The sequence below is a fragment of the Podarcis bocagei genome (genome assembly GCF_964188305.1).
Source record: "Podarcis bocagei genome assembly, chromosome: 5".
NCBI classification, from domain to species: Eukaryota; Metazoa; Chordata; class Lepidosauria; order Squamata; family Lacertidae; genus Podarcis; species Podarcis bocagei.
In genome coordinates, this window is record NC_138129.1 from 79508054 (window position 1) to 79521476 (window position 13423).

General features: G+C 43.1%; 1 protein-coding gene across 50 annotated transcripts in view; it reads left to right on the forward strand.

Moving 5' to 3' along the window:
• LOC308587377 (uncharacterized protein) overlaps positions 1-13423 on the forward strand; it is a 67316-nt gene that overhangs the window by 24191 nt on the left and 29702 nt on the right. For 22 of the 50 annotated variants that reach the window (XR_014008338.1, XM_081194930.1, XM_081194935.1 and 19 more), the window contains exons 22-43: positions 465-497; positions 804-842; positions 1083-1121; positions 1243-1281; positions 1419-1457; positions 1576-1608; positions 2535-2579; positions 2893-2937; positions 3699-3758; positions 4295-4333; positions 4829-4867; positions 5828-5866; positions 5973-6011; positions 6252-6287; positions 7075-7113; positions 7354-7389; positions 8163-8198; positions 8437-8475; positions 10922-10969; positions 11600-11638; positions 12134-12178; positions 13073-13105. Coding sequence is in view for 49 of the 50 variants with exons in the window: in XM_081194930.1 (XP_081051056.1) it covers positions 465-497; positions 804-842; positions 1083-1121; positions 1243-1281; positions 1419-1457; positions 1576-1608; positions 2535-2579; positions 2893-2937; positions 3699-3758; positions 4295-4333; positions 4829-4867; positions 5828-5866; positions 5973-6011; positions 6252-6287; positions 7075-7113; positions 7354-7389; positions 8163-8198; positions 8437-8475; positions 10922-10969; positions 11600-11638; positions 12134-12178; positions 13073-13105 (879 nt within the window). In the remaining variant the exon portion in view is untranslated. The remainder of the gene's footprint in view (positions 1-464; positions 498-803; positions 843-1082; positions 1122-1242; positions 1282-1418; positions 1458-1575; positions 1609-2534; positions 2580-2892; positions 2938-3698; positions 3759-4294; positions 4334-4828; positions 4868-5827; positions 5867-5972; positions 6012-6251; positions 6288-7074; positions 7114-7353; positions 7390-8162; positions 8199-8436; positions 8476-10921; positions 10970-11599; positions 11639-12133; positions 12179-13072; positions 13106-13423) is intronic. The other 28 variants (XM_081194937.1, XM_081194973.1, XM_081194975.1 and 25 more) reach the window with 28 other exon arrangements.

Sequence of the window (13423 nt, forward strand, 5' to 3'; positions counted from 1 at the left end):
AGCATTGGGTAAGCCTTTGTTTGGATGGAGGGGAGGTTGTAGACTCCGCCTGCCCCTCCTCATTAAGGGTATTCTGTTAAAGGGATCTGGGGGTGTGGATTCTCTCCAATGCCCAGATGTGGGCTAGGGCACAACCAATAAAGTTGTGGCCCATTTGAACCCATAAACCAAAATACTCGGGTCTCTGTGTTTTTTATCCACTAGGGCACGCAAATAAATACTGGCTGAAGAACCCATAGCAAATGTAAAAGGCATAGCTGATTTATCTGTGCAGACTGTATTTGTCTGTCTGTTAAGTCTTTGTCAGCTTGATAATTAATGCCCAGTTAGTAGTTTAATTAACTGACACAATCTCTTCTCGACCGTTGGAGTCGAAGATCGAAATAAATGTCCGCCAGAAGTAAAAAGTATTTTTTTGTTTTTGAGGAGGATGATTAATATTAATGTTCATAATTTTCTCTTAGGGCTATACAACTGATGGCAGTCCTTGCAAGCCGGTAAGATTCCTCTGCTCTGAATTCTTTGAAGGATCGTGTCCAGCGTGGATCTTAATATCGTGAAATCTTTTCCCTGACTCAGCAGCTGTAATTTTGTATTGGGATTTAGTCTCCTGGTCTTGCTTCTTACCTACTAATTTGGTCCCCATATTTAAAAAGGGTGGTACAGAGAGAAATACCACATTAATGTACTTGGGACCCCCACAGTGGGCGAAGCCAGCACCCCACCCTACTGTACCGAAAGTAGTGTAGACGCAGGTCCACACTTAACAAAATTAATGTCTTTATTAATTATTTCTCCCACAGGGTGGATCATCATCTCAGCAAAGTTCTGGAAGTATCCAGGTAAAGGATTACTACTGAAAATAATCCTTCATGTGGCGTTTTTAATGGTTCTAATTTATCATAAATTTCTATATTATTCTTTGTTGTTTGCCTCCTCGTTGCATAACGATATAGCATAACTGGATAAAGTCCTCGTTTACCCGCTTTGCAAATGTTTCATATTTTTGTTGGTGTTAAAGGTGCCAATCTTTTTTTATATATTCTGACAATATACAGTATTTTAAATTATTTGCTTTTCAGGGTGGATCATCATCCCAGCAAACTTATGGAAGTTCCCAGGTAAAGCGGCTCTTCATTTCCCTACGTTTTAACTCATTTTGTTAAAAAAAATAAATACTGCATCATTTGCCATTTCCCTGTTCCCAAGAAAACACTGGTTTTTGTTTTGTTTCCATTGTAGGGTGGATCGTCGTCTCAACAATCTTACGGAAGTAGCCAGGTAGAACTGTTTTGAACCTTCCTATATTTTTATGGACTAAGTATTAGTATTATTAATAATAATACTGCATCATTTGGTATTTGAAAAGCTCCCAGTTCGCGAGAAAATACTGTTTTTGTTCCTTCTTTCCCTTGTAGGGGGGATCATCATCCCAACAAACTTACGGGAGTAGCCAGGTAGAGCTGCTTTTAACTTAATAATAATAATAGTAATAATAAATATTGCACCATCTGGTATTTGAAAAGGTCCACTTTCACAAGTAAAGACTGTTTTTCCTCCTTCTTTCCCTTGCAGGGCGGCTCATCCCAGCAAACTGGAAGCAAACAGGTAAATTGCATATTGTATATCCCCCATTAGAATTATGGTCTAGCACACATTTGGGTCACCTGTGGGCCTTTAAGTTGGACTACAAGTCTAAACTGGACTACATTGCTGATTATAGGCTATGCTGTCTGGGGCTGATGGGAGTTGGAGTCCATTGGGCACAGGTTCCCCATCCCTAAACACGAAGAGCCTAGGACCCAGTTCTACATAGCTGCTGCTCCCTGTACAAAAGCCGATAACAATGCAAAAGTCCACATTTGTATGGTTTATGCTTGCACAGACCATGATGGGTCCATGTAACAGTTTCCAGCGCTCTACCTCCTGGAAGGAGAGTACACATTCTCACGGACATCGCGACTGGTTGTTTCAATTAATATTTGGAGAGTACAGTGGTACCTCGGGTTACATACGCTTCAGGTTACATACTCCGCTAACCCAGAAATAGTACCTCAGGTTAAGAACTTTGCTTCAGGATGAGAACAGAAATCGTGCTCCAGCGGCACAGTGGCAGCGGGAAGCCCCATTAGTTGAAGAACAGTTTCAGGTTAAGAACGGACCTCCAAAATGAATTAAATTCTTAACCCGAGGTACCACTATACCAACTTATTTCCAACTGGAAAATCATTTCGCTTCTCTTTTAGGAATACTGGGAAAGAACCTTTGGACCATGGGCTTTATTTGGCCCACCAGGTCTCTTCAAATGGCGCCTGAGGCCATTTTTTAAGGAAAATTCCTCCCCCTGCCAATCATGTGATGTCATTTCCTGCTCCCACCCTCATTTTCTTCCACTTTGGGCCCTTGGTCCAGAGTTTCCCCAGCCCTAATTATATTCTTTCCTAGACTGAATGTACCTTGATTTATGGAATATATACATATATATCTTGAAAGGAAGTAACTGTTGTTTTTTCCTCCCTTCCAACTTTCCACAGGGTGGTTCATATTCCCAAGGAGGCAACTATAATCCTTGTGGACTGGTAAGTCCCTTTCTCGTTGTTTGTTAACTGGTATCTGAAGAAGTGTGCATGCACACGAAAGCTCATACCAAGAACTAACTTAGTTGGTCTTTAAGGTGCTACTGGAAGGAATTTTTTTATTTTGACTATGGCAGTCCAACACGGCTACCTATCTGTAACTGTTTGTTAACTTAGTTTAAGATATTTGGCTATAAAGTGCCAACTTCCCTGCTGGCTTTTGAAGTTGGATCTTTAACTGATAGCATATTATGCATTAAGCAACAGTTTAAATAAACCAGAGTGCCTTAAAAATGTATTATTTTTTCCCTTCCAGGATGGTTATACCGGTAAAATAACCAGCAGTAGCAACTGTCCACAGGTAAAATTTCTATGTCTTCTATGATCTTACACTAACAGGTGAAACCACAAGCAAGGTGTCTGTGGATGGGAGTGTGCTATTGTTGTTGTTTAGTCATTTAGTCGTGTCCAACTCTTCATGACCCCATGGACTAGAGCACGCCAGGCTATAGCTACACCAAATGTCCACAGTTAAGCATTTTCAGTGAGAAATGCCCCATTTCAAGAGTTACTCAGTCCCTTTTTCCTTAATATGGGACCTCTTCCTAACTATGTGACCCCAGGCAATCCCTGGCACCTTCTGAAGACTTTTCTAAGCAAACAAAACATGCATAGGCAAACACAATTGCCCTCGCTCCACATAATTCACTTCCACTGAAAGCTTATCCAGTACAGTCGTACCTTGGTTTTCAAACAGCTTAGTTCTTGAATGTTTTGGCTCCCAAACGCCGCAAACCAGGAAGTGACTGTTCCGGTTTGTGAACTGTTTTTGGAAGCCGAACATCTGACGGGGCTTCCACAGCTTCCGATTGGCTGCAGGAGCTTCCTGCAGCCAATCAGAAGCCGCAGTTTGGTTTCCAAATGTTTTGGAAGTTGAATGGACTTCCAGAACGGATTCCATTCGACTTCCAAGGTACGACTGTACTGCCATCTGGCTCCATGCAGGAATTGTAGGAATGTGTGCTTTCAGAAGCTACTGTGTGTCATTTAGTGGGTCTAAGCAGGAATAGTTGCTAATGTAATATTTTGAATACTTCAAAGTAATGCGTGTTTTCTCCATAGCGCGGACAAAGTGGATCATATAGTGGCAGCAGCGGCAGCAGCAGCAGCCAATATGGACAGGTAAAAGCTTTCGATGTGTAATAAAACTGATGGATTTCCTAAAAAGTTTTATTCCGTTTCTGCTTCTAAATATAGAAAGTAACTGAGTGCAGAGTGGGACACGGGTGGCGCTGTGGGTAAAACCTCAGCGCTTAGGACTTGCTGATCGCATGGTTGGCGGTTCGAATCCCCGCGGCGGGGTGCGCTCCCGTCGTTCGGTCCCAGCGCCTGCCAACCTAGCAGTTCGAAAACACCTTCGGGTGCAAGTAGATAAATAGGGACCGCTTACCAGCGGGAAGGTAAACGGCGTTCCGTGTGCTGCGCTGGCTCTCCAGATGCAGCTTGTCACGCTGGCCACGTGACCCAGAAGTGTCTGCGGACAGCGCTGGCTCCCGGCCTATAGAGTGAGATGAGCGCACAACCCTAGAATCTGACAAGACTGGCCCGTACGGGCAGGGGTACCTTTACCTTTACCTTTACCTTTAACTTAGTGCAGAGATTTTAAAGTGGCCACCAAATCTGTTTTGCAATTATTGTTATTATTATAATTTGTATAGGTTGGCTCATATGGCAGCAGCAACAGCCAATACGGACAGGTAAAAATACCTTTTTCATATATAGCATATATAATATGTGCAATATATGGGAGTCATAGTATACAAGCAGGGCTTTTAAGCTCTCTGCCCTGCTTTCCAGGCTCTGGGATGCTCTCGTGGGACTGTCCAAGTTTCCCTGAGATCTCGCAAGAGCATCCCAGAGCCTGATAAGTAAGGAAGAGAGATTAAAAGTTCTTTCTGTGCCAGGAAAGCACAGTGCAAAAAGAGCTTTTAAGCTCCTCACCTTCCATGCATTTAATCTGTGTGGTTTCAGCCAGCTGGCCTTCAACAGCACAAGATTAAATTTAAACAAGTTAAATGCGTGTAAGACAAAATCGTACTGTATGCCAGATGCGAGGAGTCTTTTTCATCCTGAGGGCCGCAGTCACTTCTGGGCAGCCAATCGAGGGCCACATCTAAAAAATAAAATAGAAAGTAGTTTGGTGCAGATATGTTAAAGTAATCCTTTGGTAGTAATAAACGTTTTCTCTGCAGAGTGGATCATACGGTGGCGGCAGCAACCAATTTGGACAGGTAAAACCACTTTTAATATACAGTTTATAGTTTATATAATACATGTGCTAGTAATAGTATACTCTAGGTGTAGGGGACATTTTTCAGCCTCAGGGCCACATTCTCATCTGTGGAGCATTCTGAGGGCCACATGAGATCCCAGAGATATGGGAAGTAAAAGTAAAAATGAAATAGAAATAATAATAATAATAATAATTTAATTAATAAATAATTTTAGTATTTATACCCAGCCCATCCTGCTGGGTTTTCCCAGCCACACTGGGCAGCTTCCAATACATATAAAAACATAATAAAGCGTCAAACATTAAAACCTTCCTGATACAGGGCTGCCTTCAGATGTCTTCTAAAAGTTGTGTAGTTCATTATCTCCCTGACATCTGATGGGAGGGTGTTCCACAGGGACGGTGACACTGCTGAGAAGGCCCTCTGCCTGGTTCACTGTAACTTCGCTTCTCACAGTGAGGGAACTGCCAGAAGGCCCTCGGAGGAGGACCTCAGGGTCCAGGCTGGGGGGGTGGGGGTGGAGATGCTCCTTTGGGCATACTGGACTGAGGCTGTTTAGGGCTTTAAAGGTCAGCACCAACACTTTGAATTGCGCTCGGAAATGTACTGGGAGCCAATGTAGATGTTTTAGGACTGGTGTTACAGTATATGGTCCTGGTGGTCACTCCCAGTCACCAGTCTAGCTGCCACATTCTAGATTAGTTGTAGTTTCTGAGTCACCTTCAAAGGTAGCCCCACGTAGAGCGTATTGCAGTGGTCCAAGCAGGAGATAACCAAATCATGCACCATGCACCCGTCAAACAGTCTGAGGGCAAGTGGGGTCTCAGTCAGCATACCAGATGGAGCTGGTAGACAGCTGCCCTGGCCACAGAATTGACCTGTTCCTCCATGGAACAGAAAGTAGGTTTGTGCAGATATATTAAATTAATCCTTCTGTAACAAATGTTTTCTCTGCAGAGTGGATCATACGGTGGTGGCAGCAACCAATACGGACAGGTAAGATTTAAACCAATACGGACAGGTAAAATTAAAAATAATAGAGAAAATAGTTTGGTGCGGATATATTAAAGTAACCCTTCTGTAATAAATGTTTTCTCTGCAGAGTGGATCATACGGTGGTGGCAGCAACCAATTTGGACAGGTAAAAGCACTTTTAATAGACATTTTATAGAAGATATAATATATATGCTAGTAATAGACAGTCTACTCTAGGTGTGGGGGAACATTTTCAGCCCGGGGTCCACATTCTCATCTGGGAAGCCTCCTGAGGGCCACACGCCTACACACACAGAGAGAGGAAATAAAACTAAAAATAATTTAGAAAGTATCTTTGTGCAGAAATATTAAAGTAATCCTTCTGTAATGAATGTTTTCTCTACAGGGTGGCTCATATGGCAGCGGCAACAAATTTGGACAGGTAAAAAGGCTTTTAATAGCATATCCTAGTTGTGGGGAACCTTTTTCAGTCTCGAGGGCCACATTCCTTTCTGGGCAGCCTTCTGAGGGCCACACGCCAGATGTCATGGATTTGTTGAACACAGAGGAATGGTGGGAGGAAGTAGCCGGGGAACCCCCAAGGGAAGAAGACTCCCGGGGATTGGTGGTGTGATGACGAAGAGTGGTCAGAGGGAGAAGAGGGAGAAGACTGAGGGGAGGAGGTGTTGGAACATGAAGAGGTAACAGGATTTAGTGAGCAGGGAGAGGCTGTGGTAGAAGGAAGTTCAGAAGTAGGAGCGGAAGCAGGAGAGGAGGGAAGCCAAGAGGTAGAGATGAGTCCGGCTGGTGAAGAGGCATGGGTGTCTCCCTCTCCTGCTGCGACAAGCTCCTGTCCCCCTGAACCAGAAGAGGCATGAAAAGGGCAGAGGAGAGGTTTGCTCCATGTAGGCACAGTCTCAGATTGCTTGGGGAAAGCCTTGGAGGGGATGGTACTTAGATGGCTATGGAGAGGCAGGGACCTTCAGTCTTGGCAGACCACTGGGAATGAGCTGCTCTGCTCATTAGGCCTGACACTCAACCGAGTCTGTGGAGGTTGTGCTTTAGCTAATAAAGAGTTAACACCATCTTTGAACTATGTGGTATCGACTGACAGGCTCTTGTGAAACCAGCAGACAGAGATACAAGAAATAAAATTTAAAATAATAGAGAAAATAGTTTGGTGCGGATATATTAAAGTAACCCTTCTGTAATAAATGTTTTCTCTGCAGAGTGGATCATACGGTGGTGGCAGCAACCAATACGGACAGGTAAAAGCACTTTTAATAGACGGTTTATAGAGTATATAATATATATGCTAGTAATAGGCAGTCTACTCTAGATGTGGGGGGACTTTTTCAGCCCGGGGTCCACATTCTCATCTGGGAAGCCTTCTGAGGGCCACACGCCAACACACACAGAGAGAGGAAATAAAACTAAAAATAATATAGAAAGTATCTTTGTGCAGAAACATTAAAGTAATCCTTCTGTAATGAATGTTTTCTCTACAGGGTGGCTCATATGGCAGTGGCAACAAATTTGGACAGGTAAAAAGACTTTTAATAAACAGCATACCCTAGTTGTGGGGAACCTTTTTCAGTCTTGAGGGCCACCTTCCCTTCTGGGCAACCTTCCGAGGGCCATATGCCAGATGTCATGGACTTGTTGGACACAGAGGAATGGTGGGAGGAACTAGCCGGGGAACCCCCAAGGGGCGAAGACTCAGAGCCTTTAATATGCAGGTTAAAGAGTATATATGTGCTAGTAATAGACAGTATACGCCAGGTGTGGGGAACCTTTTGCATCGTGAGGCCATAAAAAGTGGATTATTTAAAATGTTCCATCTATGCTAACTTTCGTCTTCTCCACTTTCTGTTAAACAATATTTATTTTAAGTCAAGGTGTCAGAAATCATTCATTTCTTTTCCCCACGAAAAGTCCGAGATTGTTATTATTGATAAATGCCAACCATATTATTTCTTTTGACTTTACCTCCCTTAATTCTCACTACCATTACTCCATATTGAGTAAATTCTTCTGTCCATGTCCATTAAAAAATCTCTCCACTGTGATCACATATTGGGCTAATATTCCCTATTTTTTTTCTTATTATATATCCTTTAGTTCATTCCCATTTCCATATGTTGAAATTCCACTCCCTGTTGTATTTCCATTTCTTGTTGTATTTATGATAGTATCCTGATCTCCTCCTTTAGGACCTTCTATTTTTTATTTTTCCAGCCTTAGAAACAATATATAGAAAGTAGGCTTGTGCATATATATTAAAGTAATCCTTCTAAAATAAACGTTTTCTCTGCAGAGTGGCTCATATGGCAGCAGCAACCAATTTGGACAGGTAAAAACACTTGTAATATACCGTTTATAGAGTATATAATATACGTGCTAGTAATAAACAGTATATACCAGGTGGGGGGGGGGCTTTTTCAGCCTGAGAACCGCATTTCCTTCTGAGCAGTCTTCTGAGGGCCACACGCCAGCACACACAAACATAGAAAATAAAATAAGAGTGAGATAGGAAGTAACTGTGCAGATATATTCAAGTAACCCTCTTGCAATAAATGTTTTCTGTACAGGGTGGGTCATACGGTGGCGGCAGCAGCCAATTTGGACAGGTAATTTATCAATCTATCTATCATCTATCTATCTATCTATCTATCTATCTATCTATCTATCTATCTATCTATCATCTATCTCCATAAGAATTTTATTTTTTTTAACCTGCTTCTGAATATAGAAAGTACAGTCATACCTCGGGTTGAATGTGCTTCAGGTTGAACGCTTTCGGGTTGTGCTCCGCGGCAACCCGGAAGTAACGGAGCGTGTTTCTTCTGGGTTTCGCCGCTCGCGCATGCGCAGATGCTCAAAATGGCGCCACACACATGCGCGGAAGTGGCAAAACGTGACCTACGAAGACACGCTGTCGTGTCTTACGTTCTATTCAGGATGCAAACGGGGCTGTTCACATCCCGAGGTACCACTGTAGCTTAGATTGTGTACACAGCATAAATGTGGGGTGCTGTGTCACCCCATAGAAGACATCCATTCACTTTGAATGCTGTTTGGAGAACAGGACTCTGTGTCTGTCTGTGGTCTTTCATTGTGTGTGACTGTGTTTTATATCTGTCTACACACACGTGCGCGGGTGGCGCTGTGGGTAAAACCTCAGTGCCTAGGACTTGCCGATCGCACGGTTGGCGGTTTGAATCCCCGCGGCGGGGTTAGCTCCCGTCGTTCGGTCCCAGCTCCTGCCCACCTAGCAGTTCAAAAGCACCCCTAAGTGCAAGTAGATAAGTAGGTACCGCTTTCTAGCGGGAAGGTAAACGGCGTTTCCATGTGCTGCGCTGGTGCAGGCTTGCCAGAGCAGCTTCGTCACGCTGGCCACGTGACCCGGAAGTGTCTCCGAACAGCGCTGGCCCCCGGCCTCTTAAGTGAGATGGGCGCACAACCCTAGAGTCGGACACGACTGGCCCGTACGGGCAGGGGTACCTTTACCTTTACACACACACACACACAGGGTTATAGTTCGCATCAAAGACTACTGTGGGTTCTTAGGCTGCATACCCACCATACATGTAAAAAACCCCCCGCCTCAACAATTCTGGGACTTTCACAGACCCAGCTCCCTTAACCAACTACATCTCCAAGGACTGTGGTGGTGAGAGTGAATATGTTCTGTGTACAGACTCATAGGCTGTAGGTTTTAAAGGTGGGGTAGACAGAGAAACAAAGGTGGACCAAGCAGCTCATCTAGTGCCCTGGCAGGTTGTGCAAAAGCAGAACTGTGCCCATGCCCTCCTCCTCTGCCCTATTCTCATTTGCTTGTTTTAATTTACTGATTTCCAGTTACAATTCAGCACATTACATAGCTCTGCAAGGGCAGAAATACAGTGGTGGGCTGGCGTCGTTTCTTCCCTGGTTTGGGGGGGCATGTCAGGGAATGAGGAAAGGTTTAGGATTATCGGAATCCATGACTGTAAACTGCATTCAAGGATGGTGACCAGACCCAAGTTATTTAGAGTAAGGTTACCAGACGTCCTGGTTTCCCGGGGACAGTCCCTGGATTTACAAATCTGCCCCCTGACAAAATCAATCTATTTAGTAGGAAATATTTAGGAAATAGTAGGAAATGTTTAGTAGGAAGTTGAAAAGTGTCCCCGGATTCATTGGAATAAATTTGGTAACCTTAATTTAGAGCAAACTATAACCCACCGGGACACGGGTGGCGCTGTGGGTTAAACCACAGAGCCTAGGACTTGCCAATCAGAAGGTCGGCGGTTCGAATCCCCGTGACAGGGTGAGCTCCTGTTGCTGGGTCCCAGCTCCTGCCAACCTAGCAGTTCAAAAGCACGTCAAAGTGCAAGTAGGTACTGTTCCGGTGGGAAGGTAAACGGCATTTCTGTGCGCTGCTCTGGTTCGCCGGAAGCGGCTTAGTTGTGCTGGCCACATGACCCGGAAGCTGTACGCCGGCTCCCTCGGCCAATAAAGCGAGATGAGCGCCGCAACCCCAGAGTCGGTCACGACTGGACCTAATGGTTAGGGGTCCCTTTACCTTTACCTATAACCCACCTTAAGCATGAGAAAAGTCCACCAGAAATCTATGGGATGTAGCTAACTAAAGTAGGCCCGGTGAAATCAAAGGACCTACCAGTAAATGAATCCTAATCCATTAATGTCAGTGGTTCTGATCTGGGTAGTATCCAACCATGGTCATACTCAATCTCTTCAGTTGCCTTGAGGCTCAGTTCCTAGAACTCCTGAGCTTTTGTGCTCCGGACTGGAGCACATGAAACACAGACTGGGTGCTTTCTCCTGATCTGTTCTTGGCATGCTCCCTTTCTCCTCTGCCGCAGGGGACCTGGGGTGAGATCTTCCTCTCCAAGGGTAGATCTCTCTCTCTTTCTCTGTCCTTAGAGAAGGAGATCCACTCTATCCTAGTGCTTCTTCCAGAGGCCATATTATTGCAGGGCTGGTGCAGATGTATTAAACCAAGCTGGTATCTCAGCAGAAAAATCTGTTTTTTAAAAAAATAACGACAATAATAAACTGTATCCTCTCCAGGGTGGATCATACGGCAGTAGCAGCAGCAGCAGTACCCAATATGGAAAGGTAAAAACACTTTAAAAATACACATGATATAGGGCTTGGTCACTCAATCAATCTAATCTTTTGTCAACCATCCATTACAGAGAGACCAAAATATGAAGTAATAACAAAGTTCAGCCTCTGTAGAACCAGTTAATAAATATCAAAACTGACAGGTTAGGAAATAACAAACATAGCAGGTCTAAGAGATATTACAACCTTCAGATATATTTTCCCCCGGTCGGTAATAAATTTATTGAACACCTCAATAAAGATACTCAAAAGGGTCTCTGAAGATCAAATGATTTTTTTCTTTCTTTAACGCTTTGTATATATATATATCCCTTGACACTTGAGATGTCTATTTTCAGAGCCCACCTTATTTAAGTTGTTTTACACACTGTTTTCAATACTGTGTTTTCATATTGATGTTTTTTTAATTGTTGTAAACATCCCTGGGGCCTTAGGGTGAAGGGTGGATAATTTAATAATACCAATAACACTTGCTAATGCGCAAAGTATACACAGAGATCCAGAAAATAAAATGCAAATAAGTATCTCTGCTTATTTCTGCTCCCGAATAGAGGAAGTAGCTTTGTGCAGATAGGTTAAAGCTAACCCTTTGTTAAATAAGATGTATTTTTTTCTGTACAGGGTGGATCATTTGGTGGTGGCAGCAGTCAGTCTGGACAGGTAAAACATTGTTTTAATATTATAGCATATGTGCAGATTATTCCATGGTATCGTCCACAGAGAGATGGGGATCTCAAGCCTATGCTTAGGCTGGATGCTGGAACTTGAGATACACTTCTGCTTTGCCAAGGAAAAAGTCATGCTCAGCCCTTAAGGGCAGGAAAAATATACACAAGTAGAAGATGCAAAGAAGTCATAAAAAACCAACAGATGCCCACAGTCTTCCAGTAAATACTGCCAGTGCCCCATCAGTTCAGGAACTGGGCTGGTGATGACAATCTACATGTACCCAAACATGGAGGGACGCACATCACACACACAACATGCAAGACATGGGACAGTGCCCCCCCTCCATCTCCCCCAGTGACAGAGCCGGCAACAAACCTCTGGTGTTCCTTGGTGTGCAGCCTTCAGTTCCAGGCTCCTTAACCCATGATATTTATGCAGTTTTTCTCATGGTAAATAATTGGGTTCCTTTTTTTAAATTTTTGGCAGGGATCGCAGACTGGTGGACGTTACGGCAATGTCATTTGCGATCAGGTAAGAGTAGCCCTTCTGTGTTGCACCTTACACTTGGCATGTGATGTGCTGATTATCCCAAGGAGATAACATTTCACTTGTTTCTGAGATGAAATCCTAAAGGGATACTCTCACAGTTCCCCCCCCCCTCAAAGTTGTTTTTTTAAGCATAGTCATCTTTCTCAATTACCTTTTCTACTTTCATGAACTCATAAAAAAACAAACATAAATACGGATATTATTTTGCCTGAAATCTTCTACTTCACATTCTTCAAACAGTCTTTTCGATATTATAAGGTGATACAACTGAAACTAGAATTTTAAAACGCTGGTAAGACATTACATTTGTCTTGCAGTGCATTACATTTGCACAAAATGATTATACAAGATGAAATTAATGTTTTTTTCCTGATTAATTCAGTGGGCTAAAGGAAAGGCAGGAGAAAATAAGACATTTGACTGCGGAAAGCCATTTTCACAACTCTTTATGTTTCTAATATCTGTACTTCAACTTTTAAAACCCACATGGAATCTGATATAAAAATGGCTGCCTTCTGCTTTCTCTCACATTTTAGCGAACAGCATCCCCTAGTGGCACATTTCAGATTGACAAACATTGCTCACTGTTGATATTACACACTTTTATCACTTTTATACCTATATATGTTGGTGGTTTTCACCACAGAATCCTGTTTCATCAAAGTACTGACAGTTAACCACTAAAGCCCATTAAACCCTTAGAGAACTACAGTTCCTTAAAGTTCCCTGGAGGAGGGGATGCTAAACCATTTCAGTTAGTACTACTGATGCATTCCTAGCTTTGGGCAAGGGACACCTTATATTTAGATATCACAAATTAGTCTCTTGGTTCTGTTTTTCAAAATATATAACAATTTACTATTTCCCCCTCTGCAGGGTGATGCCTCTACTTACGGAGGAAAAGCTGTGGTAAATATTTTTCATTTGTAATATTTTAAAATATTAGTTTAGGCATTGCCTAAGTTGAATTAGGGGGCCACACATTATCCTTTGAATCGGAAGAATATGACTCTCAGATTTGAACCCTATAATCATCGCTCATGCTCAGGAACCTAAGACTTGACTAACAAATATTCTAGAGTTGGCAACTGTTACAGGCTGTTTCAAAATGCAGCCTGTGAAGGAAGTGATAATTCAAATCTTGATATGGCTGCACTACTAAATGGAATGGAATTTTCTATAGCCTTCCAGGTATGAGAGAAAGCTGGCTGGCTTTACTTATTATAT